The sequence below is a fragment of the Dendrobates tinctorius genome, unplaced genomic scaffold (genome assembly GCF_039654945.1).
Source record: "Dendrobates tinctorius isolate UK_male_01 unplaced genomic scaffold, ASM3965494v1 ptg000007l, whole genome shotgun sequence".
Taxonomy (NCBI): domain Eukaryota; kingdom Metazoa; phylum Chordata; class Amphibia; order Anura; family Dendrobatidae; genus Dendrobates; species Dendrobates tinctorius.
Genome location: NW_027361675.1, coordinates 29,376,174 through 29,403,627, shown reverse-complemented (window position 1 = coordinate 29,403,627; position 27,454 = coordinate 29,376,174). Strand labels below are relative to the sequence as shown.

The window sequence follows — 27,454 nt, the reverse complement described above, 5'->3', positions numbered from 1 at the left end:
TATAAGGTCTCTCGTTACCTGATAGTAGTTAATTAGCTCCTCCAGTTCATCAGCATGTACCACAATGTGAAGACCACACATTTGGGCAAGGCGGAATTCCTTACCATCAACACAAGCAAAGCAGACCTGGCAAAAGAAAAAAAAAAGGTAGTGAAATATTCTTAAAAGACATAGGGAAAAGGAAAAAAATAAAAATAAAAAAAAATAAAAAATCAGAAGACGGCTAAAAGATGCATGTGTCACCTCCTTCCATGTGCGAGTGCTGTTTGCCTTTCGTGCTCCATCCACAGCAGCTTGATATTCTCCCAGATGAACCAATGTGGATGCCAACCGGCCAAAATTTGACACATTATTGTAGAGAAGCTTAGCAGCATCATACATTTTCTCATCATAGCATCGATCACCAACCTAATAGAAAAGAATTAAAAATGAATGGTAAATGGATTAATGGGTTTCGTGCACAAAAATTTTAATTATTCCCTGTGAAGGTTTCTGTAGCTGAAGTCCGCACTTGCCACCATAATCCCCCAATCAATAGCTCTAAATTGCAGAGAACGGGTGAGTTTGAGAACTGTGCCCCAGCTACAAAACATGATAGGGATTCCTCCACAATAAGTTTAACAAAATGGAAGTATCCAAATTGTTTAACACCTTTAACAGGATTTTACTGTAAAATACTACATTTTCACAATAGCCATAAATGAAACGTACTTGTTGAATATGAGCATTGTTTGGTCCATTAATAAATTCTTCAAGTTCTGTGAGACGGTTGGTTTTAGCAAGAGCAAAGATGAGTTCTGTTTCTACATAAGATTCCCTTGCCTTCTTGCGGGCCATCTGCAGGTATTTAACAAGTTCTTCCCAATTCCCTAAAGAGAATATCACAAAAATCATCATCATGTAATCACGCACCACTTTTAACAAAAAATAAACAAATTTTACTGTATTACTACCGATGTACGCCACAACAATGCCTTAGCTTTCTTTATCATAGAGATTACTACATAAAATCAAATAAGAAAAGGCAAGAATGAGAAATTACAGGTGCTACCTCCCAAATTGGGAAACTGACAAATTTGAAGCACATCAGTTGCATAACGGATTCTTAAACATATTTGAGAATATTTGTTTTAGCTGTACGACACCCATTACGCAGGTTTCACAAGTCAGCTGTATTAAGTAGCATTGCACCCAAACCTACCACTAGCGTTGGCAGCCTGCACGACTTCCATGTAAGAAGAAGGATCATCTGCTTTAATGTAGGAGTCAATTGCTTCTTTGACCATTCCTTTCTGAAGCTGAGCCTTTGCCAGTTGGCTCCAAACGGCTGGCTCGTTGCAACGCTCCGCAAATTCATAAGCACGGTCCAAATTTCCAATGTGCTCAATCAAAACCTAAACATAAGATATTGTCATTAAAAACTCAAACACGTGAGACACATGGCGTGAAGACAGGTTAAAAAGGTATTGGCGAACCTGTATGGCAGAAGTGTTCACATCAAATTTTCTGAAAATGGCAAAGGCTTCCTCGTAGAGCTCATTACTGATGGCAATGTTTGCAATATCTGGAGCATCATAATTATCCAGTCGATTTATATATTCCATGACCCGGGTACGATCAGCTTTAATAGCAGTTAGAATCAGCAAATTCTGTAGATTTCTGGGGAGGGAAAGGGGATGATCAAATCTAGATGAACCTATGTAAATTTGATTGATGAAATGTTTTACACACAATGTGCCACTTACACATTATTGCTGCAACATCTAAACCACAAACTCAGCTACCTTAATATTGTTGCCACTGCACAGATAATCTTGGCAGAAAAAAAAAAAAAAAAAAAAAAAGCATCTCTCTAGTCAACTCTGGCCCTGCCCATAGTCTGGCCCCACCCCCCACTCCCAAAACACTGGGCAGGGTCCCCAAGTATATTTGGCCCTCGACGCCGGGCAGGTACCCCACCCAGCATCGCACTTTCAACTAGAATGCGGATACAGTTTAGATTGAGGGGGTAGTGTTACGCGCTCACTCTCCCATCTTTCCACCTCGGTCTTAGAAGTGTCAGTGCAGCAGGCGCGATGACATCACAATATGCCAGCTTTACCAAAATGTGCAGAGGATCTAAAGACACTATGGAGACAGTAGCAGCGGGTGAGCGGGCAGAGGTAAGTTTTTTTTATTTTCTATATGGAGTGCTCTGTGGGGTACCATTATACTGTATGGAGGGCTATGGAGGTGGCGCCCCTGAGAGTCTAGTCGCCACAGAAGTATTGCACCTCAGCTAGAGGTGTGGTACCCCACTCTCGGGTAAGGAGGGGGCAATACCTGGTACCCACACAAATACCAAACACAACACCGGCCCAGACTAGTGGAGAGACTGTAGGTCTCAGCTAGCAAACCGGAGGCTGCAGTATCTGTATGTGCAACAGCCAAATCCACACACATTTGCTGAAAAGGCAACCATATAGGGTTCAAGGGGACCAGGAGGTTGTTCCGACAGGATTCAAGGCTGCTGGCTGGAAACAGTGTGTGATGCACAGGGCAGGAGAGGCGGAAGCCAGGGCAGAGAGATGAACAGAGAAGGAACATAAGAAGGGGGTTCTGGCAAAGTGTATCCCAAATTACCCGAGAGCTGGCTGGACCACCGACCCAGAGGACACAGCACCCTGGCTGGTGATTGTAACCTGAAAGACCGTGAGTAAAAGTGTGAAGACTGCACCCTGCTGTGACTCCAATTATTTTACTGCGTCATCTGCCCTGCACTACAATCATTACAATCTACTATCTTATATCTTCCCTAGGGCCTAGCTCTACCCGTGGAGAGCTGTAAAATCTTTGCTGCGTCACCAACCACAGTGGATCGGAATTGCATTGTCAGCCATCTTCTTATTGCCGAACACCATGGGTGGTGTCACGACTTAATCCCCTATAAACTTTCCCATCTTTATTTCATTGCACTCCCAGGGCCAAGGACCAGATCACTGCTGCCGTGACATCCCTAAAGAACTGACCGGCCCGGACAGAGTACCCCCTGGCCCTGGTGGGCTTTGCATAGGGGTATCATATTGTGTTTTGGGGGAAATTTTGTATACATCATACTTTATCGGTATTATTCAAGGTTTTTTTTTATCCTTTGTTATTACATATTTAAATTGGGAGATATGTTTTTACTGCTCTTAAAATAAAATATTAGAATAATATACGCTCAGATCTATTAAGTTTGTTTCCATACGAAAAAGTTCATTGTTATATTTGATAAGGTAAAACTTGAATTGTGGACATTTTCTTTTAATAAGTCATTTATGGACTTTTTTTTTTTTTTTAAATATAAAAGGTTGGCCTGCAACTTTGTCCTAGCTTTTAATTTTGTCCCTCTGTATTTGAGTTCAACATCACTGCTTTACAGTAGTCTGATCAAGCATGCTTTCCACACATACCTGTGTTCACTGAACACTGAATTATCCAAAACAATCTTCTCCAATAGCTCAATGAGCTCATTAGGAAGGTCTGCGGTCATGAAAGCTTTTACAGTAACAGACACTTCCTCTGGATCTTGAGTTTCTGACAATGCTGTTTGCACAACCTGGAAGGTAAAAACATTGCTTTACTTAGAAAACAAAAAGCACAATGGGCAAAAATGCTCGTGGTCTCACCATCTGACATTGACAAGTCATGGAACATACCTGATCAATAAGAGGCCTTCTGAACGGATTGCTTTCCAGCAAGACACTGGCCCACAGTTCAGGATCTTTTCGGCGTACCAAATATCTTGACAGGCTTTTGAAGAGTGAATTTTCATTGCAAACCTGAAGAAAAAAAAAAAAATCGCTAAGAGGCTACAAACACTAAAGAGGAGTCCTCACACAAAAAACGCATAAACAGAATTTCCCCAAGGACAAACAATAAGTTATCTTGTACAGATTAGAAGTACATACATTGATCAGCTCCAGGTCACATTGTCCCCTCTCGTATGCCACACATGCCAGATGGGGATCTCTCTTTTCACAATATTTTCCAACAACACGGCTGTCATAATATGGATTTTCACGAAGGAACCGCTCCGGGTTGTTATTACTGTCGATGTAAATCTTTGCCAAAGCATTGTGTGTGGCTGGCTCCTCACAGCCCTCATGGATCCTAGACTCTAACCATGGCAGAAGCAACTTTAACCTAAGAAAAATTAAAATTTAATTTAGGAGACATTGTGAAATAGGGCTACTACGGTAGTCCAATTATGGTTCACAAAAATACAATGATACAGTAAGGGAATTTCAGGCACTTACCGGTTCCTTTTTTCAACTTCAGCAACAAGCTCATCAGTGGAGAACTGACCCCTCACCACAAGGATGAGGCTCTTGATCACATCCTCAGAGCAATCCACATCAAGCAAGCCACCAATAACCACAGGCAATCGGCTAGGATTAACCTTACAAGGGAGAAAAAAAAAAAAAAAATTCAGTGTTAAACCAAAAAGTGGATAATGCCTAAAATAAAAATTAAAAAGATGTCTCACAAATACAAAGTTTTTAAATGAAATCCAGTGGATCTGCAGGGAAAACCACAACTGGCTGGACATGTCCCCAGAATTGGTCTTAAGGTGTGGGGATGTCCTCCACTTCCCACCCACAAAAATATACCTCTAGCCAGGGGCTAATATCTCTCTGCCACTTTCGACTTCTATGGGATTGCCTTCTAAAGATTACTCTTCAAAATAAAAACACATAGAACCTTTCCACTAAAAAAAAAAAAAAAGAATGGAGGGATTTTATAGAAGTATTTTTCATTACTACAACATATTGCAGAGACCTAGTTGTACCTAAAACTTTGCCTACACTTAGAATAGATATATGCTAGAGTGCCCAGGAGGACAAGTACAGAAACACACATTTTCACTAGAGTCACTAAAAGTGACACAGAACAGATTCCTTACCTTTTGTACATAGATTTCAATATACTTCTGCAGATTATTTCTGTACAGATACAGGACAAGATCATGGACAAAGTCAAAGCGATCACATACAATTATGAGTGGCAGCTGGTCTGTAAGTTTAGCTTCCTGCAAGGATGCATAAAACAGGACATTTAAAAACAAACATCTGCATTACCACTAGCTATGCTACAATTAGTAACTATTCTTTTAGCTTAACACTAACTAATGTTAAATAGTACATAAGCAACACTGAATTGCAAGGAGGGTTTTTTTTTTTTTGCAAACTATAGATAACATTTTGACACCGATGCATGCCATAAAAATTTGCCACCAATATCAGATGTAAAAATGAGGTGTGCTGTGGATAGTTCTGCTCCCATATTGGATTTCTGCAATAGTCACACAGCACGCTGGGAGTCTAAACTTAATTTCCAATCAACAAAACAAAGATACCTTAAAATGTCCTTTTCCACATAACATTAATTTCCTACATACACAATTACACCAAAGTACAGGGGGAGACCCGTATAAGATTTACCTTGTACATGTCCTGCTCATTCCACAGACAAAAGGAAAAGCACAAAAAATAACTTCCATCAGGAAAAGCTTAAAATACATTAAAAGTGGGTCTATATGGGGTACTAAGTCTAAAACTTGTCATGACAATTCAAGCATTAAAGAAATAGAAGAGATGCAACTAAATGTATAAGCTTATTCTACGTAGCAGGAAAAAAAGGAGATTTTTGTGTACTCACCGTAAAATCTCTTAGCCTCTAATTGAAGGACACAGAACCATGGGTGTTATGCTGCTGTCCACTAGGAGGCGACACTATGCATAATCTGAAAAAGATTAACTATGGCTCCTCTGCAGTATACACCCCTGGACGGTGTCAGCCTTCTCCAGTTTTGTGCAAAAGCATTAGGAGGAACATAAACATAACCATGCCTGTAAGAAGGCCACTAAGTAAGAGCTCAAAGAATATGAGAACTCAACCATAACAACGGCCCGTAAGGGCAACAGGTTGGGAGCTGTGTCCCCCAATTAGAGGCTAAGAGAAAGATTTTACGGTGAGTACACAAAAATCTCCTTTACTCTGTCGCCTCATTGGGGGACAAAGAACAATGGGACGTCCCAAAGCAGTCCCTGGGTGGGAAGCAATGGACGAATATTGTGCTGACAGGTCCCTAAACTTGGGGCACCGCCGCCTGCAGAACCAGTCTACCCAGGCTCGCATCCGCTGAGGACTGGGTATGAACTCTGTAGTGTTTCGTAAACGTGTGTAGGCTAGTCCAAGTGGCCGCCTTACACACCTGTTGTGCCGAAGCCTGGTGCCGAATGGCCCAGGAGGCCCCTACAGCCCGCGTAGAGTGTGCCATGATAACGGCTGGAAGAGGAGAATTGTTAAGGTGGTACGCCTCTTGTATGGTGGACTTGATCCACCTGGCAAGGGTAGCTTTGGAAGCCGGCAGACCCTTGCGAACGACTTCCGGAAGAAGGAAAAGGGAATCAGACTTCCGGAAGGGCGCAGTCCTAGACACGTATATACGCAATGCCCTGACGAGGTCAAGCGTATGCAGAGCCTTCTCCACTCTATGAACCGGAACCGGGCAAAGGGATGGCAGTGAAATTTCCTCATTGAGGTGGAAGTTGGACACAACCTTCGGAAGGAAGGATGGGACTGTACGGAGAACCACCTTGTCCTGGTCAAAGGCTAGGAAGGGCCGTTTGCAGGAGTGCTGACAATTCAGACACCCTGCGTAGCGAGGTGATGGGAAACTCCTTGGAGAAAAAAGTCCTTACTTGCGGCTTGTTAGTAATGCGCCTCTGGTAAAGCACTGAGCGCTGACACCTGGCTCTTAAGCGAGCCTAGGGATAGCCTGGCGTCCAGACCCGATTGAAGAAAACCAAGTACCTTTGGGAGGGAATAAGGGAGTGGAATCTGGCCGTGAGATTCGCACCAGGTAAAGAAAGCTCTCCAGGTACAGTAATAAATCTTGGCGGAGGCTGGCTTCCGTGTCGTGATCATGGTCTTAATGACGTCCTGTGAGAGCCCTGCCTGGGTTAGAACCCAGGTCTCAAGGGCCACATCATCAAATTGAGAGCCCGAGTTCTGGTGGTAGAACGGGCCTTGTGACAGAAGATCGGGACGGTCGGGGAGACACCAGGGGGCGTCTGCTGTAAGTTGTACAATGTCGGCGTACCATGTACGTCTGGGCCAGTCTGGCGCGATCAGGATGGTTGGAACTCCCACTTGTTTGGTCTTCCTCACGACTCTGGAGATCAGAGGGAGGGGTGAAAAAATGTACAGAAGCTGGAACTGGGTCCTGTCCTGAACCAAGGCATCTGCTCCGAGTGACCGCGGATCGCGTGTCCTGGCCATGAAGTTGGAGACCTTGGCATTGAAATGGGATGCCATTAGGTCCACGTCCGGGGTCCCCCAGCGACGGCAGATCTGGTGAAAAATTTCGGGATGGAGAGACCACTCCCCCGAGTCCATTCCTTGTCTGCTGAGGAAGTCGTCTTCCCAGTTGTCCACACCCGGAATGTGGACCGCAGAGAGTACCGACCTCGTGTCTTCCGCCCAGTGGAGGATATGTGCCACTTCCGTCATCGCCTGGGTACTGCGGGTTCCGCCTTGGTGATTCACATATGCCACCGCCGTGGCATTGTCCGACTGTATTCTGATGAGGGGCTGCCAGCAAGTGATGAAAGGCTCTCAGTGTCAGGAAGATGGCCCAAATCTCCAGGACGTTGATGGGCATGGTCGCTTCCAGTGTTGACCACTTGCCTTGTGCCCTGTGATGTAGGTGCACCGCACCCCAACCTGTCAGGCTTGCGTTGGTGGTCAGAACCTTCCATTGACCTGAGAGAAAGGATTTTCCCCTTGCAAGCGAGGATGGCTTGAGCCACCAGTGCAGGGACCTTCTGGTTTTCGATGTTAGCTGGAACTCCCTGTCGAGGGAGAAAGGATTCCTGTCCCAGGACTTGATGGATAGTTGAAGGGGTCTGAGGTGAAACTGGGCAAATGGTACCGCCTCCATTGCTGCTGCCATCCTGCCGAGGACTCTCATGGCAAACCGGAGATCGGGGGGGGATTGCGGAGGAGTATGCGAACTCCCAGACGGAGAGCCAGTGCCTTGTCCCTGGGAAGGAGCATCAGACCCCTGGAGGTGTCGAATAGCATCCCCAGGAATGTCAGAGACTGACTCGGGGTAGTCGATGACTTTTGCAAGTTGACTAACCAGCCCAGGCGACTCAGTGTTGATTGTGATTGAAACGCTGACCTCGCAGTCCTTGAAGGTGGGAGCCTTGATAAGGTCGTCCAGGTATGGAATGACTACTATGCCTCTGGAGTGTAGAACGTCCATGGTGGCTGCCATGATTTTTGTAAACGTCCTGGGAGCCATGGCGAGTCCGAACGGGAGAGCCACGAACTGGTAGTAATCCTGGTCGATAGCGAACCCGAGAAATCTCGGATGGGCGGTGAGCAATCGGTATGTGGAGGTATGCGTCCTGTATGTCTATGGAGGCGAGAAATTCTCCCTGCTCCATGGACGCAATGATGGACCGAAGGGACTCCATGTGGAAATGACGAACCCGTACATATTTGTTGCGTTGTTTCAGGTCCAGTATGGGCCGTACGCTGCCTCCTTTTTTGGGGACTACAAATAGATTGGAGTCACAGATGCCATCCGAATCGTGCGTATCGCTGAGGCGTTCCCTGGTGGGCGAACTGGGGCAGAGGTCTCCTGTGGTCGGGGATCGCTGTGGAAATCTGTGTTGTCTGTCCCTAGTAGGGGACGGTCTACGTGACCTGGAACTACAGCGTCTCTCTCTAGAGGGGGGGATGACCGTGCGCTATGGGATGACGCAGATGAACGCGACCTGTGGGTCCGCTTACGTCTGGGAGAGCCAGAAACGGCCTGTCCCTGAGTGGAGCTGTCCCTTTGTTGGGTAACGCTCATAGCCGAGACATGACCTTGCAGAGCCTGGAGTAATGTGGAGGTCAGGTTATCTATGGACTGCGTCAGACTGCGACATTTGAGTAGCCCATTCCGGCGTGGTAGCCGACGCTGAAGCATTGGTAGGAGCCTCTTGGGGCTCTGACCCAGTATTTTGGATACAATCCCGGTAGTGCGGGTACGTGCTGCCACTGGGGAGAGTGGCTTTACAGGCTGTGCAGAATGCATAAAAGCAATACCTGCCTGGTTCTCTTGTACCTTGAGCCCGGCATAGTGCACCGAGTGCAGAAGGGCTGGCTATGCAGAGGGCCCTACAGGGGTGGCTATGCAGAGGCAACCAATAGGGGAGCCTTATAGGGAATATGGATTCACAGCCGAGTAAGAAAACCCAGCTGTGATCTTACCCCACCAGTGTGCCCCTAGGTCAAGCGCCGTAGATTCACAGTCCTGTGCCCCCTGGAGACTGGCTGACGTGCTGCTGATGTCACAGTGCCTTCTTCTGCAGCAATTCTGACCCAGAAATGGCCGCTGAGAGGACGAGGAGGAAGAGCAAGGGGGGCGGAGAGCTGAAAAGGGCGCGCGGAGCTATGTAAAATGCGCTATTTCTGTCTCGACCAGTCCCTTCTATGACACTGTAAGGTGTCATATGTCATCCGGGGGGCGGGCCGGGGAGGAGGCGGCGGCTTCAGCTAGGCCAAAGCCACGGTCTAAATTTGAAGTCTGATGCCCAGAAGGGCTCCAGGCCGGCACAGATGTCCGGGAGGGGGTCAGATCTGAACCAGACCCCCCCCCCCCCGGATCTAAAGGCAGGATAGAGGTGGGGCTAGTAACAGGAGTGGGGCCCTGTGAGGGGTCCCCCTGAAGCGCTAAGGAGCTGGCGCTGCCGCAGAGACAGGGGCACAGGAGCCCGGTGTCTGTGTGTGCTATGCCTGCGTGCACTCTCCCCCGGCCCCTACAGGAGCCCGCAGCTGGGCTGGAGGTCCCTGGCTTTGGAGCCGCAGAATGCTGCCTTGTACAGGACCTACCTGAGGGGTCTCAACCTAATGCCCCCAGATGGGGATTAGGGAGGGTGCTGTTGTCACCATCAGGGGGCTTCATCCTTGCCTCGACCTCAACCTAGAACCCAAGGGAATTGGAGAAGGAGGGGGGGGTCTCGACTTCGAACCACTACCCGAAGGACTGGGGAAGGAGCGACATGGGGAATAGCCACCTCAACTTCAACCGGGCACCCTATAATAGGGGCCGAGGAAAGCCATGCTGGGGGTCTCGCAGGAGACCCATTTTTCTTCATCTGTAGTCCATCAGGAAAAAAACGGAAAAAAATAAAAAAGGGAAAAAAATCTTTGTGTGCCTCCTACGCGACACTAAGCAAAAACTGGAGAAGGCTGACGCCGTCCAGGGGTGTATACTGCAGAGGAGGAGCCATAGTTACTTTTTCAGATTATGCATAGTGTCGCCTCCTAGTGGACAGCAGCATAACACCCATGGTTCTGTGTCCCCCAATGAGGCGACAGAGTAAAAATAAAATAAAAAGTCTAAAGGAGACTGGGGCTTCATGGTTTGCAATCTGGCTACCAATCATTAACTTCTGGATGCCAGCTGGCTCAAATCTAAATTAAAGGAGAGCCATCTGATGTGACATGTCCGTTTTTTTGAACGCTTGTATTCTGTAAATTATTAGCATTCAGGAGCAGCTTTTCTTAATTCTCTGTCAAGCAAACACCTGTTATACCTCCTGAAAGCATAAAAAATAAATAACAATTGGGTGTGTCCAGTATGATACCATCATCACTGATTAGACAATGTCGGGTGATGACGAATCACACCCAATGTTGGAAACACCCAATTGAAAACCAATTCAGAATTTTGTAGTAGGAACAGCAGAAGGACACTACACCGTGGAGTTATGTTAAATGCTGCAGAAGTATTAAAGGGTTTTTCACTGCATGTGATGAAGTGAGATTTCTCCAGTACAGGTGTCGGGAGTCATGTGACCGCAAGAATGGCATTTGCATTTTATCAGCCACAGCCTGACTAGTCTGGGTCCGGCCTCGTTCAATACATTTACATCGTGACCACATGTATACACATCACATACTTGCAGTCACACATCCACCGCCGGCACCGGAAAATCCTCACATGTAGTCTGTGGGATGTGAGGATTCAAAAGACTGCAGTCACATACAGTGACTGCAGACTTGTGGCCTGTGGCTGAACCACCCCTTTAACTAAACAGATAAGTCAGTAGTCATGACAGGTCCTCTTTAAGGCCGGGATCACACATGCGAGAAACTCGGACGAATCTCGCATCTTAAGACCCGGCACTGCCGCCGGCACTCGGGAGAGGAGCGTGTGGCTGCATAGAAAGACATGCAGCCGCACTCTCCGCTCCTGAGTGCTGGCAGCAGTGCTGGGTATTCACATGTGAGACTCGTGTTTCTCGCATATGTGAGAACCAGCCTTATAGTTTGCTTTCATACAGTTGAACATGTTGCCGAAACGCACAGGAAGAAATAGTCTGAGGAAATGCTTTAAGGATACATAGCACCACTTGCACTGCCAATTGGAAAAAGTTGTACAGCAACCTAAATTCGAGGTCCTAACAAGTGCTTTAAAAATCCCCTAGTTTAATGCTTTATTAACTTGTCCTGTTTTACAACCCACACTACTTTAAAAGACATTAATAAGTTAACATGCAGCAAATCGGCTTTATCACAATTTAGCTATTTACATTTCCTGCTAAAAAAGAAATAAAATTGTATTTATGGTAAAGTTAGACTACCGTATATACTCTTGTACAAGCCGAGATTTTCAGCCCATGATGTACCTAAACAGTGGAAACCCCCCACAAGTGACCCCATTTTGGAAAATAGACCCCCCAAGGAACTTATCTAGATATGTGGTGAGAATTTTGAACCCACAAGGGCTTCACAGAAGTTTATAACGTACAGCGGTACAATTAAAAAATCATTTTTTCCACAAAAATGATCTTTTCACCCCCAGTTTTTATTTTCCCAAGGGTAACAGGACGCTAAAAGTTATTGTGCGATTTGTCCCGAGTGCGCTGATACCCCACATGTGGGGGTAAACCACTATTTGGGCGCATGGCAGAGCTCGGAAGGGAAGCAGCGCCATTTGACGTTTTTGGCTGGAATTGAGATCGGACACCATGTCGCGTTTGGAGAGCCCCTGATGTACCAAAACAGTGGAAACCCCCCACAAATGACACCATTTTGGAAACTAGACCCCCCAAGGAACTTATCTAGATGTGTGGTGAGAACTTTGAACCCCCAAGGGCTTCACAGAAGTTTATAACACCCGGGCGTGAAAATAAAAAAATCGTATTTTTTCCACAAACATGATCTTTTAGTTACCAATTTTTTTATTTTCCCAAGGGTAACAGGAGAAATTGGATCCCAAAAGTTGTTGTCCAATTTGTCCTGAGTACGCTGACAACCCATATGTGGGAGAAAGCTACTGTATGGGCACACGTCGGGGCTTGAAAGGGAAGTAGTGACGTCTTGGAATGCAGACTTTGACGGAATGGTCTGCGGGTGTCATGTTGCCTTTGGAGAGCCCCTAATGTACCTAAACAGTGGAAACCCCCACAAATGACCCCATTTTGGAAACTAGACCCCCCACGGAACTTATCTAGATGTGTGGTGAGCACTTTGAACCCCCAAGTGCTTCACAGAAGTTTATAACGCCCGGGCGTGATTTTTTCCACAAAAATGATTTTTGCCCCCAATTTTTTATTTTCCTAAGGATAACAAGAGAAATTGGACCCCAAAAGTTGTTTTGCAATTTGTCCTGAGTAGGCTGATACCCCATATGTGGGGGTAAAACACTGTTTGGGCACATGGCAGAGCTTGGAAGGGAAGGACCACCATTTGACTTTTTTTTTGCCCAAACAGTGGAAACCCCCCAATTCTAACTCCAACCCTAACCCCAACACACGCCTAGCCCTAACCCTAATGGAAAAATGGAAATAAATACATTTTCTTTTAATTTTATTATTTTTCCCTAACTAAGGGGGTGATAACGGGGGGTTTGATTTACTATTTATGGCGGTTTTTATGTTTGGCAGCTGTCACACGCTAAAAGACGCTTTTTATTGTAAAAATAGTTTTTGCATCACCACATATTGAGAGCTATGATTTTTCCGTATTTTGACCCACCGAGTCATGTGAGGTCTTATTTTTTGCGGGACGAGTTGACGTTTTTATTGGTACCATTTTCGGGCACGTGTATTTTTTAAGGGGTTTGCTAAAGGGGTTAACTAATGGGACAGTTTTATAGGGCAGGTTGTTACGGACGCGGCGATACCAAATATGTGTACTTTTATTGTTTTTGTTTTTTTATTTCCAAAAAATGAATTTATTGGGGGATTTTTTTTTTTTTCTAATTTGGAGATTTTTTTAAAAAAATTATTTTAACACTTTTTTTTTTTTTTTTTTTTAACTTTTTTACATTGTCCCAGGTGGGACATCACTGTCCTGTGACAGATCGCTGATCTGTCACATCATTGTGACAGATCAGCGATTTGTCACATCATTGTGAAAGATCAGCGATCTGTCACAGGCAGTGCAGCAGGCTTCCTCGTGCCTGCGCTTTGCAGGCACTGAGGAAGCCGGCTCCCTGCAGGCCTCCGAAGGTCCCCGTCGCCATCTTGGATTCGGGGGCCTGCAGGGAAGGAGCCCCCCGCAGCTGTGCTGCACATTGCGCTGCCGTGGGGGGCTCAGGGAAGCACAGAGTGAGCCCCCTCCCTGCCGATGCTTCCCTTTAACCCCCGGTACACCGCGATCGTGTTTGATCGCGGTGTGCAAGGGGTTAGTTAACGTGTCGGGGGCGGTCCGTGACCGCCCCTGACACATTGTGCCGGGTGTCAGCTGTGATAATCAGCTGACACCCGGCAGCGATCAGCGGCGCTCACCACGTGGGTGCCGCTGATCGTTATGACGTACTATCCCGTCCCTGGGAATTAAGTCCCAGGGCACATGGACGGGATAGTACGTCTCATGGCAGAAAGGGGTTAAAAACACTTCAAAAGAAACGCTCACAGGACGCCTTTAAGCTGCACTGTAAATTGGGTACTATTTCCAACATGTAACTAAAGCTGCTGGTCTTCTCTGCAGAGTCTGGCTGTGTCTGACAGTGAGCGCTTCACTCAACAATGCTACAAAGTGGAATTAAGGGAAATTACTATTTTAATCTTTGTCTTCAACACACTAATTATAAAACCACATTTCTCAGGATAATTAATGACACATTTAGCTAAAAGATTAATTCAATCACAATTACCTTAAGAAAGTTTTTAACACGCTCTGGGTCATAACAGTTACTCTCTCTGCAAATTCTCTCAACTTCTTTTATCTGGCCTGTCTTGCAAGCTGCCTGAATGTACTTGAAGTGAACATCAGGATCTTGGCTGAAGTTAACAATAGAACCCAGGAAATAAAACAGGCCTAAAGAAACAAGATTAATAAAGAGCATTAAATACTTCTCTGATTTTGTACCAATAAAACTACATTAAATAAATACAATAAATGGCAATAGTATCCAAACAGGCTTGAGCTGTAAGTAATGATAGTAAGTAATCATACTTAATCTCCCAGAGAAGTACTGCACAATCTACAAGTCTCCTTACACTGGCATGTCAAGAACGTCACTCTCCATAAGGAGAAACGTTACCACTTAGACCTCAGGCACACTTAGGAACGCTAGATCCAATGGGTGACACTAGAGTTCAAGTTCTCTTCCTCTCTGAAGAGACAATTTGCATCAATCTACCAACATTTACACCAATCATTTCCATGCACACTTTAACCCCCATTGCCACTGCTGACAATTTTCGTACGCCTTCTTCCAAGAGCCATAACTTATATTTTTCCATCGACATCGCAGTATGATGGCTTGTTGTTCACAGGACAAGTTGAAGTTTTTATTGACATCACTATTATATAATGTAATAAAAATCGTGAAAAACAAAATGTAACAGTTGTATAAAATGATGGCAGGAAAAACATATTCCGCCATTTTTTCTTTTTAGAGTGTTCTCCTTGTATGATTACAGTGATACTAAACTTGTATTATTTTCTCTTTTAATTAAAAAAAGTGTTATAAAATTAATGTTTGAAAAAAAACTTGTCACTACCTGAGACCCATAACGTTCTTAAGTCAATTGAATTTCATAGCACTTAAAGAGCGATTCCCATAATGGCCTTCTTGTTCACAAAGCAAATGCATAGTGATTGTTAATATACAGACTAAGACAAACATAAATTTCCTGCAACTATGGGTATTTTCTTTATCTCCATCTGTCATTCTGTGAATGGCGTTTCTCATAGTTGAATGGGCCGTCTCATTCTTATCTACTAAAACTACATTTCCCAAGAGCACTTTGCTGTTCCTCAGCGCAATGCCTAGGACTGTAATTAAAAGCTCCATTGAGGAGGGCAGGAGAGTTGAGCTCTGCTGGAAATCAGCTAAAGTAAAAACAACACTATTGCCATACTGATGTAGATGGCTGAAGAGACCTACTGAGCAGAGTATGCACAGAGGTAGAGAGTGCAATCTAAAAGACAGAATGCAAAATGTCAGTGCAGGAGGCAGAGCAGAACATGCTGGCAGAAAGCCAACAGATATTGCACTGCGCCTTATTGACACTTGTGGAATGATATGTGCAAATCGAGGCATCTCTCTATTACATATTATATAATCTCCATTATATTTTTCCACTACGTCAACTCACTTGAAGCTTTTTTATTTTTTATTATTTTTTTTTCCACAGTTTTCCAGCACAGTGTATAGTAAAATGAATGTCATTCAAAACTACAATTTTTCACAACAGGACAAACCTTTGGCAAGCAGTGCAGCTTGCCGACTATGAACAGTTGTCACGTGACCACAAGCATGCGATTTCCTATTTGCATTCACGTGCCATCGAAAGTCTCGTTCACTTCGCTCAATGATCAGAGAAGCTAGTTGGCATGTTACCGCAAACACATGGTCACATGACCACTTGGATTAGCAAGCAGAGACAAATCCTAACAATGTGTATATTATACACTGTTACTGTTTGGTAAATCCCCTTAAATTTTCACAATTTTAACAACATGATCCACATTCTTTCAGCAATCATTTGTATGAAGATTTCAAGTATTACAAATCTAAAGTAGCTCAAATGATAACTAGTCACAGTGATCTCCTCACATAGGATCGTTTGAAGGACACAGATCATGTCCTTCCAGCATGTTCATCTGCCCAATATGTCATAAGTCTACATGGCAATGATCCACATGCTGAAAGAACGGTTTCTGCATTCAAGCTCCATTGCAGAACACAGCACACATCAAGCTCTGCCTATAGAATATCTTTGTGACACAAGGGCGATTTCTCTTCAGATGGATTAGGGCGACACTCAAATTGATCTCTTTAATGGTAGGGCATTATGATATCTTTCCGTTCCTGTAGAATGAACTATATACTGGTTAGTGCCATGATAGGGTTGCAGTAAACGAATTTATAGAATCTGGACAATTTGTGAGCCATGATCATTAAAAGGTTCAAGAGCCATCTATCTATACAAGTATCCACTCATTAACTGCAGAATATTCCCACTGCTAGAATTTTTTTTTCTTGGTTTCGATGTGAATTACATTTCTCTTCCCTTATTACGCACCTTCAAAACTCTTGAATGATTCAAAAAGTTCAATGAGAGACTGTGTAGACAGCTGCTCATGATATTTGGAGGCTACTTGGACGCATATCTGCAGGTTTTGTCGAATGTTTGCAGAAAGCATTGCACGTAAGCATTCAAGGGAGTCTTCAACGGACAGAGAGCCAAAATAATTAACAAGCCACTGGAAATGACAGGGAGAAAAAAAAAAGGGGTCAATGATATTCCGTTAGTTTTCTACCATTGGAACATTACTCAAAAAGAACAGGATAATAAATGCACCAAAACTGAGGGCACACCCTTTCTGTGCATTTCACTGAGTGTGTGAAGCTGTGAAAAATCTCTAAATTCATAGATTTCTAATTGGCATTGTAAACATATGCTGGCCTTACCTCTGGATTGAGAAGATGAGTGTGGACAACTGCTCTCTTAATGTCATATAAATCTGTGAAGTGCTCTAGAGCCCTCTGCAGCAAACCAGCTTTCTCACAAAGCTGGGCAATGTGAGCACGATCATAGTGTGTAAACATCTGGTTACCCAAAATTGCATCTGCAACCTACATGAAAACAGAAAAATTAGTACTAAAGCCCCACACCAGAAGCTTGCAATTCATGCCATAAAATGTGAGTTAGGTCAGATTACCTGAGGAGCATGCATTAGGTTCATCTCAAGCAAGCGTGTTTGCAATGGACCTTCGCTAGGACGGTTGTTCTTCAGAGCATCCAGCAGAAAAGCAGTGCACTGCTGGATAAGGTTGTATTCCATAAAAACATCCACAATCTGAAAAAAGAAAACATTGATAATGCAGCATCTGCCAAGGACTGACGCCAATGAAGTGTTTTATTAACCTCATTGTCTTTGCAACAAGTATCCATGAGGTTTAACACGTATGAAAAAAATGTTAAAAAAACAAATAAACCAAAAAAACCACCTTCAGCGTGGTCAATATTTTTACCTGTGTAATATCAGCAAGTGGCTCCTCATCCTGAACCAACATTTGAGCAAATTGTTGGCCTTGATCTGGGTTAATTCTCATGACATTTCTCAGCAAGAAGATCCAGTCAGGGGTGTATCCAACCTGAAGCATATAAACAAGAGGTGTACATTCATACAAAATAATCCACTAATTCAATGCAGACTAACTACAACTAAAGCAACTATCATACCTTTTTAGCATACAGGACAATCTTCTGAACTTGCCCAGTTTCCGCGAAACACTGAATAACCTTGTTAGGAACATTAGCCCTCAAGTAAACACTCAAGGCCAACGTAGGGTCCACAGACTTCACAAGATCCCCCAGCTCCTCTGAACACTCCAGCTGAAAAGAAAACAGTACTCAATAATGCTCAACCAAATATCTATAGAAAGTAAAAGGCTAATGTACTCCACATGAACAGAGGAAGCTTGTTACAGCAGAACAATGGCTCAGACATAACCATGCTTTGACGCACCTTGTCCTCCTTGAGCCACTTCTCAAGAAGTTGCTTGCGACCCTGCTGCAGTACAGGTCTACATAATTCCAGAGACTCGTATTTATTCAGCTGACCCTGATCTAAGAGAATGCCGAAATACTGTAACAATGGTGAGGTCTGACCAGGCTGGGCAGGAACACTTTGAAAGCGTCTTATTGTTTCTGGAGTACGAAGAATGCCCTGGAGTAAAACAGATAAATTGTTAAATATGGAACAAGTAAAATACCCAAGAACATTTTTTTATTGCTTCAAATCTGTATCAGTCCATACAAATGTTAAAAACATTAACCAGCCGATGCCAAAACAAAGGCAAGGCCAGCCTTCACAATATGGGCCCATTTAGCGACATGGATGTCATTTGCACATATTACATTGTAAAATTAGCAAGCCCATGATTATCTAAATCTGAATACCAAAGATGGTCTAGCATGTTAGTTTACTGAAACAAAAATCACAGGTTTTGGGAAAGCTATATCATTCCAGGACTACACTCTTTTAAGGTCCCCATTGGCAATATGTGGAATACACATGTAAGCCCCTTAAGTAAAGAGCAGTACTGGTGTCTTCAGAGTAATGCAAAGCATGATGAATGTAAGCTTAAAGTGAACAAGTCAGAAAGATTGTGCTCAGTAAACTACAGGCAGTGTCAGGTCGGCGCCGCTATATATATATATTCGTTTATTAAACCATAGGCAGTTTTACAATACACACATAGTACAAGGTGTTGAGCTTGATGCTAAACATACATATGTTCAGACAGCATGAAGACGCGGGGCAAAATATGTACATCGATTGTGTGTAAATAAAGCAAACATAATATCAATTGAATCACAGTAGTATTGTGTTATTGTACCAGTAATAAAACCTGCCTAGCTTCTAAACCTACCTACATCTACCAAAACAAACTATTCCACAGCCTGCTTCTATATAATGATCAGTTTACTGTGCGACATCTCCGCTCTGCAAAGTGAGGTGAGAGGAGTTCCACCTCTCCCAAATCTTTTAAAATTTACCCGGGCACCCTCTATTTTGATACAGTGTACGTTCATATGGGATAATCGAATTTACCAGAGTGATCCAGGATCCAAGAGAAGGAGGTGAATTTTCCATCCACCGCAATGCTAGTACCTTCCGTGCCATGAACAGCGTCTCCCGTAGAAAAATCCCAACATAATGGCCCCATGCCTCCTCATCCCACACTCCAAACAGACAGATCAGTGGCTCAAGGGGAACTGGGGTTTGTACAAAGGATGTTAATAATAACGTCACCTCCCTCCAGTATTGCACAACAGGACAGCACCAGATCATATGAATAAAGTCCGGATCTATTGAATGACATCTCAAACATTCCGATGACGAGTATCGGCCCATCTTACAGAGTCGAGTTGGAGTCAAATATGACTGATTAATAATTTATAACTGTATCATCCTGTTGTAGGCAGACGGAGATACCCATATTGGTGACTCCAGGATTTCTTCCCATTCCTCACCCTGTGTATCCGGGATGAGCCTCTCCCATTTCTTCTTAACGGAATCTAAGGCACATTCTGTCCCCACTGACAACATATATGTATATAAAAAGAGGAGACGAGACCCTGAGGGCCCTGTGATTTGAGAATCCCTATCAGGGGTAGAGACGAGATGGCAATATCTATACCCATACATCTCACGTGTGCTTGAAATGCTGATCTTAGTTGTAAATAACGGAAAAACTGGGATCTCGGAACACTGTGATTAACTTGTAATTGCTCAAAGGACACCAAAGTTCCACGATCGTATAGATCACCTATCGTAGAGACACTATACTGAACCCAGAATTCGGCAGATGGATGTTCACGTAGCACCGGGAGGTAGTCATTATTCCACAGGGGAATTTCAGCTATAATATCCCCAAATCTAACCACCCCCTTAATCTGTCTCCATATCGATTTTGCCAGACGAAGCAGAGGTAACAGTCCCGAGACAACCCAGTGGGCAACTAGTCCCTGCAGCATGAAGACGACTCTCAGAATTCGGGAGATGACCTCCAGGCATTCATGTACTTATGGCCTTGGCATGTCCAGCTAGATAATATAAAAAGAAATCGGGTAACGCTGCCCCACCTCCCTTCTTGGGCCTTTGTAAAGTAGTTAATTTAAGTTTAGGCCTGGCTTTCCCCCAAATAAAGGATGTGAAGTGGGAATTTAGATTAGCAAAAAAGGATTTGGGTACCACCACCGCACTATGTTGAAGAAAGTAACTGAGCTTGGGGAGTAATATCTTAATTAAATTGATACGTCCGGCTACAGACAGTGAAAGTTTACCCCAAATCGCGAATTTACCTTTGATCATCTCCAGCAATGGTTGTATATTGAGTTGTAGATCAAATTTAATGCCCTTAGAGATATAAACCCCCAAATATTTAAAACTAGTTACAATGGGCAGTAAGGAGAGAGTCTCAAGTCGTGGCATTGGAGCATGGGAAAGAGGCATCAAAGCAGATTTCTCCCAATTTATGTATAGGCCAGAGTATTTACTGAATTTATTTATGGTAGTAATCACTCTTGGTAGGGTCTCCTCTGCTTTGTCCATAAATACCACCATATCGTCAGCATAGAGGCCTATGGTATCCATCCGACCTGCTATTTCTACACCAGCAATGTCAGGGGAGGATCTTATACGAATTGCCAGCGCCTCAATAGCAAGAGCAAAAAGGGCCGGAGAAAGATGACACCCCTGACGAGCTCCCCTATACAGTGAAAATGGCTCAGATATGGAATTATTTACTATGACCCGGGCCTTGGGCTTCATGTATAAAACACAGACCCATTTTTGGAATCTATCACCAAATCCGTATCTCTGCAAACATGCACGAAGAAAAGGCCATTCAAGCAAGTCAAAGGCCTTGGCCGCATCCAACGATGCCAATGCCCATTCATTATCCGGTACCAGAGAGCTATATTGGACCACTGACTGGACACGCCTGATATTTATGGAAGTGCTCTTACCCGGCATAAAACCCGTCTGATCAGGGTGTACAAGATCTAATATAACTGAACTCTCTTGGCCAAAATTTTTGTAAAAATTATATAATCCACATTTACTAGTGATCTAGGCCTGTAAGATCCACAATCTAAAGGGTCCTTCCCAAGAAATATAATATTGGCCTCACAAAAGGACTCCGGCATACATCCCCCCTCCTAAATCCTGCGAAACAGTCAACAAAAGAGGTGCCGGTACATCCTGATATTTCCTATATAACTCCACAGGGAATCCATCCGGCCCAGGGGCCTTCCCAGAGGCCATGTCTTTTATGGCATCCTCTACCTCCTCCAGAGTGAACTCAGCATCCATAAAGGCCTGTTGGGAAGGACTTAGCGTAGGAAACTCTACGTCTAGCAAATAATTTAAACACTCCGGGCCATCCACATCCGTCTTCGAATTATACAATGAACTATAATAATCAGAAAAGCATTTTAGTATCTCCTCAGTTGAGGAAACCATAGCACCACCCGAATCACGGATCTGTAGAATTGTATTAGTTGTGTTATGCTGTCGTACTAAGTAGGCCAGAAACTTACTCACCTGATTCCCCATTTCAAAATAAGATTGCCAGGCAAATAATTTACGTTTCGTTTTGGTGTCAGTGTACTGAGCATGTAACCTTTGAGGGGTCAGCCATTCTACCCGATTACTATTAGTTTGATCTGATACATAGGCTGCCTCTGAGTCCTTCAGACGCAGCTCCATCTCGCCATCCTCCTCCGCTGTCACCCGTTTAATGTGAGAAACCGTGGAGGATAGACAACCCCGTAAATAGGCTTTAAGAGCATCCCAAAATATATTAATATTTCGGGGTTCAGGATGGGACGAGACGAAGCAGCGTAACTGATCTATTGTTCTATCAGGGGGTGTTATCAACTTCAGCCAAAAAGGGTTCAGCCTCCATGCAATTCTATTAGTCGATGGCCCATATTTAAGCTTGAGAATAATTGGACTATGATCCGAAATCCCCCTATCATCCACCCACGCCGCCAGACCCAAAAATGTAGTCTATGCGAGACAGAGCGTTTAGTGGAGGAATGGCAAGTATACTCCCTTGTCTCTGGATGGTGCACTCCCACTACCCGCTATGAATTGTGACAGTTGGGATGTGCCCGGGGGGGGGGGGGGGGGACGGACGGGGACGGGACGGGACTCCCCCCTGTACTCCATCGCCCAATCTCAATCTATCAAGATGGCTATTCATGACCAGATTAAAATCTCCCATACAGATGACATGTGCGTCTGGGTAATTTAAAGCAAAGCTCAATGCCTTCTGAATAATTGACGTAGTGGCCGGAGGGGGATTATAAATACAAAGAATTACATATTTCTGAGTTAATCAGCGCATGCACGAACACAAATGGCCCCTCGGGGTCCTTCCGGGCCTCCCTGACCTCCCACCGAACATCCTTATGAATTAACAGAGAAACACCCCTTGAGTAGCTAGTGTGAAAAGCATGCATTAACCATTGCACCCACGGTTTCTGTACCCACCGAACCGTATCTCTAGTCAGGTGCGTCTCCACCAGAGCCACAATGTGAGGACGGTAGTGTCTAATTTGTGAGAACACCTTAATTTTCTTTCGAGGGGTTTTTATGCCTCTCCCATTCCAGGTCATACAAATCAGCTCAGAACCCATTCCCGTCTATCAAGATATGGTGCATAGTGGCGCCCAAACCAGGTGCAGAGAGTCCACATATATAACAGTTTGGCGTCGGCTGTGGCCTCCATCTAAACAACTATAAAAATTAAAACCTTTGAAAAAGCAAAAGCGGAACCTAGTAACATAGGCGTACAGTCTTACGCCCCCATCAAAAAATAAACAAGGGGATACCATCACTGAGTACAGCGTCCAGTATAGCTGGTATCTGGGAACTCGCCGGGAGAGCTCCAATTAGACCTTGATTGAAAGGATCTGAGGTAACAGCCGTCACATTAGGACTCCTTTGCAGGGGATCCCCCATGGGACCTCCGCCGGATCTGTAAAAAATACGGAGGAACCCTCATGGACAATTCGGAGCCGGGCCAGATATATCATGGAATATACAATGTTCCTGTCTCTGAGTCGCCTCTTGACCTCGAAGAACTGCGCCCGCTGTTTCTGCAGCTCCACGGAGAAATCCGGAAAGGTGGAAACTACAGCATTGTTGAATTTAATAGGACTTTTCAGGCGTGCAAGACGCAAAATGGTGTCGCTGTCCTTGCAGTTGAGCAGGCGTGCCAGGATTGGTCGAGGTGGGGCCCCCCGAGGCAGAGGTCTTGTAGGGACCCTGTGAGCTCTCTCAACGGCGAACATCGAGGAGAATTCGTCCCCCAGGGAGGTCTTAAGCCAGTCCTCCAGAAACTGCTCAGGATGCTGACCTTCCGAGCGCTCAGGCAGTCCAACAATACGGATATTATTTCGGCGCATTCTGTTTTCTAGATCATCCGCCTTCTGTTTCCAAGCGTTTATGGAGCCCGCCACCTTCGTTAATTTAGCCTCCATAGGTGTAATGGTATCCTCCACCTTGGACACCCTCGTCTCCACCTCCGTAATGTGCCCCTTCATGGCCTGCATATCCTGACGGAGTCTCCCCACCTCCGTATAAACATCCTCGATTTTCTCCGTCAGAGATGTCCTGGTCAATGAGATAAACAAGCATCTGAGCAGTTGATGCAGGCTAAGAGTTAATTCCTCCTGTTCCATCTCCTCCTCGCCCCCAGAATGGCGATTTTTGAGCTGAACTTGAGAGGTTGTGCTCCTATTATGCCGCGCATTCTCAGCGGCGTCAGGTCTAGCAAACTCTTTCAATTTTTCCGCCGCTCCCGACTCTAAGTCGGCTCATGATTGTCTGCAGTGCGTTCTGATGAAGAAATTGAAGCGTGTGGTCCAGGTATTACCCACTACAGGTGGGGGTCACAGCGGGTCAGGCAATAGTTAATTATGGGGCTGGCTACAGAAAGATGCCTGCAGGATGACAAGGAGGGCAGCCAGGTACAGCCTAGATCTCTATGGCCCGGGGAGGGAGGGGGGGGTCCCGCAGAGGCAGCTGCAGTGGGGGGAGGGTGTACAGAGCCTCCTCTAATGATGGCGCCAGCCGGCACAGTGAGCGGGTAGGTGGAGAGGGATACCACGCGGGGCCCGTTTTTCCAGGGCACTCACCGCGCGCTCCCTCAATGTAACAGCCGGTTTTCTTCTCTGCCCGGTGGCAGTGCAGCAGTGGGAAGCCGGCGCTGCAGCTCTCAGCAGCTGAGCTGCGCGCCCAAGATGGCCGCCGCCTCATGGGGAACCCGCCGCCCGCTCCCAGAAGCCATCCTCCAACCTGCCACAGAGCGCCCAGGGGGTCCTGGTGTCCAGGGGGGGTCCAGGCAGCTACAAGCAAGTCGCCAGGAGGGGGTCCATGTATCAGGATTTATCAGGATTGTGAGGAGCTCTCTTCATCAGCGTCCTCTCCCGTTCACAGCATAGTCACGCCCCCGGCGCCCCTATATTTATTACAATGATACCTGGGGTGCTGAAATCCGTTTTGTGGTTGTTTTATCTGTATTTGTAGTTTCAGGCTTTATGTGGTGCTCATCTTACATATTCATGCTTATGACAGGTCAATGATCCCTCAGTAACCTGCCTCCTATTTTACGTACTGCCTTTGCGCAGTGCATATTGTGGGCTTTGTAGACATTTTTTCTTCCCTCCAACAAAAAGGCACCGGAGCATGCACAGTAGCATCTATTGGCAAGTGAGCGATGTCACTGCACGTGCGCCGCCATTTTGCTGTACTTAATCACTCCCCCCCCTCCCCACACACAGACTACAATATGAACTGGGCAAGTGCAGTATTTAATATAGGAGGCAGGTCAGTGAGGGATCAGTGACCTGTCAGAAGCCATACTGATGAATACCTAATCACAGCACCACATGTAGCCTCCCCCACAGGCCGCACTGGAGCACGAAAATCTCTAACTGAAACCTACAAATAAAGCTTAAACAACCAGAAGACGGATTTCATCAACCCAGGTATCATTTTAATTATTATAACGGCACCAACCTAACAGTGTCTGTAATTTACTGAGCACAATCCCGCTGACAGGTTCACGTTAAGGGGTCGTGGACTTTTTTTTGTTTCTTACTTGGGGGGGGGGGGGAAAAAAAAAAAAAAAAAAAAAAAAAAAAAAAAGGAGGAATAGCGGCTAACCTTTGGTGCATTTGCAGCCACCTTTGCTGCCTCTGAGTAATTCCCTTGAGCGAAAAGAGCATTAAATTTGCGAGCAAATAGTTCCTCGGCTCCAGCTAGATTGTTGCGGACAGCCATGCGCAGAGCTAGATCAGGGTTCTGCAGGACATTCGTGATGTATGGTATAATATTTTCTTCTTCTACACAGACAGAAAGAACCTGGTGGAAAAACAGGGCAAAAGCTTTTAGTAGTAGTTCATACAAAGAATAGCAAAATATTACATACAAAAACTGTGGCACATCCATTTAAAGTTCCTAATAAACCACGTTAAAACCGCAAAACAAATAATTGACCTAATTACGTGAAGTTTACAAAAAGACACAATGAGGGTATGAGTACACATCTTTAAGACATCAGCATCCCCTCCGAGGTTTTCCTAGGGGAAGTCACTTTAGGAAGGAGCCGGCAATCTTTCTTGAAGCAGCATTGCTGGCGATTTTACGGACGTTGTGTGGCAGCTCTGCCACGGGAGTCAATTTCTGTGGTTTCAACTTTAACTAGAAGTCGCCCAATGAATAAACTTACTAATTTTAACTGCTCCCCGTTTTCGATCTTTGAAGCAGTTACAAGTAGTAACGGAAAACTGAACATGTGCACATCAATGTTATTTTTACATTGTGGTGCATCACATTTGTTTTTTTGGCAATTTGCTGTCTTCTTCAGGTGGATTCCAGGTAGAATTCGCCTGAAAGATGTTGCAGTCACGTACCCTAAAGGTTTTAGGATAAAGTAAAGTGTCGGACAAAACTGGAACCAATCAGACTTAGTTCCATAACCTACATTTTCCACCTGTAGTGGGTCTCTTAGGCTGTGTGCACACGATGCAGATTTGCAGCGTTTCCGCAGCGGATTTTACCGCGCAGAAACGTTGCATATCCGCATTGTGATGTACAGTACCTTTAAATTGAATGGGGAAAAAAAAAAAAAAAACGCTGTGCAGACGCTGCGGATTTTTCCGCGCGGTTTTCCTGCGGTACAAAATCCGCAGCATGTTACTACTTTTGTGCGGCTTTCCATCTCCCCTGTCACCAAATCCGCAGGGGGAAAACCGCACAAAAACCGCATGAAAACCGCGTGAAAAATGGAAGAAATCCGCAGGAAAAATGCAGGTCATTTGACCTGCGGATTTCTTCCATTTTGCATGGAAAAATCCGCAGGGCCAAAAAGTCCGTCTGCACTCAGCCTTATAAGCTACACACTGAAAGCCATTTGCCTATGTGGCGTAACAGCTCATCTACTGTGGAGGAGGTAGCAGAGAAGCACAGCACTGATTGCAGTAGTCCTTTTTAGGGGGAAAATTACCATTTATCGTATACCAAACCAGCCTGTAACAAAACCAGACAAGCAACTATAAATACATGGAAATATCTCCCAATTTACCTGGCCCTTTCTGTTAACTCCGATAATTCCGGCAGTGGCTTCATGTGGTGCAGTGACAAATATGGTCTCCCCACTAATCCGGTTCATGTAAATGCAAGTGCCAGTTTCAAGGTCATAGAGGTGAATGTAGCCATACTTTGTAATTAAGAAGACAACATCATGTTTTCCACTGATCTATAGGGAAAGTAAGAGTAGTACTATTACACAACTGAAAAACAGAGCAATGACGAAAATCATTTACGTTTAGGTTGTGACTATTATCACGTGTTAAGACCCTCATACACATCATTCGAAGCCGTTATATCAATGCGTTTATCCGACAGACTACAACACAAGCATACCTGCATTGCTACAGGAAAGTCATTCTGGGCTTCTGGGGGAAAGAAAACATCCACTGCCTTCTTGGGAAAAGGCTGATTGCCAGTGGGTGGTGTACCAACTTCAATAATATGTAACTAAAAGGTAAAGCACACAAACAAATTAATGGACGGACAAAACTATTCTCATAACCAGTTTTTATTTCTATAATCTATATTCTATTTACTAAAGCCTTATCAAAACCGGGAAAAGAACTGCAAAAGTTTTTGACACCTGGAAAGTTAGAAAAAGAAATCACATTGTTATTACAAAAAAACAGTACACTATACATTTTATGCGCATATGCCACAATCCCTAATTTTGCACAGTTTTCAATACTAGTGGTAAAAAAGGAAGGTAGTAAAATAGTTTCTATGTCTAGAAAGCAGAATGTTGTGGTTTGTGATTAATGATAGGTAGCACCGATATGAGGACATG

The 27,454-nt window shown here is 44.7% G+C and overlaps 1 protein-coding gene across 4 annotated transcripts in view; it reads right to left on the bottom strand.

Moving 5' to 3' along the window:
• The window catches only part of CLTC (clathrin heavy chain), a 118,683-nt gene that overhangs the window by 36,116 nt on the left and 55,113 nt on the right, over positions 1-27,454 (bottom strand). For all 4 annotated transcript variants that reach the window (XM_073572970.1, XM_073572972.1, XM_073572971.1 and 1 more), the window contains 20 exons: positions 27,001-27,114; positions 26,660-26,833; positions 25,240-25,437; positions 18,022-18,222; positions 17,736-17,888; positions 17,525-17,647; positions 17,212-17,349; positions 16,961-17,125; positions 16,572-16,752; positions 14,192-14,355; positions 4,928-5,053; positions 4,281-4,423; positions 3,933-4,167; positions 3,681-3,803; positions 3,435-3,580; positions 1,476-1,659; positions 1,202-1,394; positions 712-869; positions 244-408; positions 19-126 (listed from right to left, as the gene is read on the bottom strand). In XM_073572970.1, the coding sequence (XP_073429071.1) occupies positions 19-126; positions 244-408; positions 712-869; positions 1,202-1,394; positions 1,476-1,659; positions 3,435-3,580; positions 3,681-3,803; positions 3,933-4,167; positions 4,281-4,423; positions 4,928-5,053; positions 14,192-14,355; positions 16,572-16,752; positions 16,961-17,125; positions 17,212-17,349; positions 17,525-17,647; positions 17,736-17,888; positions 18,022-18,222; positions 25,240-25,437; positions 26,660-26,833; positions 27,001-27,114 (3,192 nt within the window). The remainder of the gene's footprint in view (positions 1-18; positions 127-243; positions 409-711; positions 870-1,201; positions 1,395-1,475; positions 1,660-3,434; positions 3,581-3,680; positions 3,804-3,932; positions 4,168-4,280; positions 4,424-4,927; positions 5,054-14,191; positions 14,356-16,571; positions 16,753-16,960; positions 17,126-17,211; positions 17,350-17,524; positions 17,648-17,735; positions 17,889-18,021; positions 18,223-25,239; positions 25,438-26,659; positions 26,834-27,000; positions 27,115-27,454) is intronic.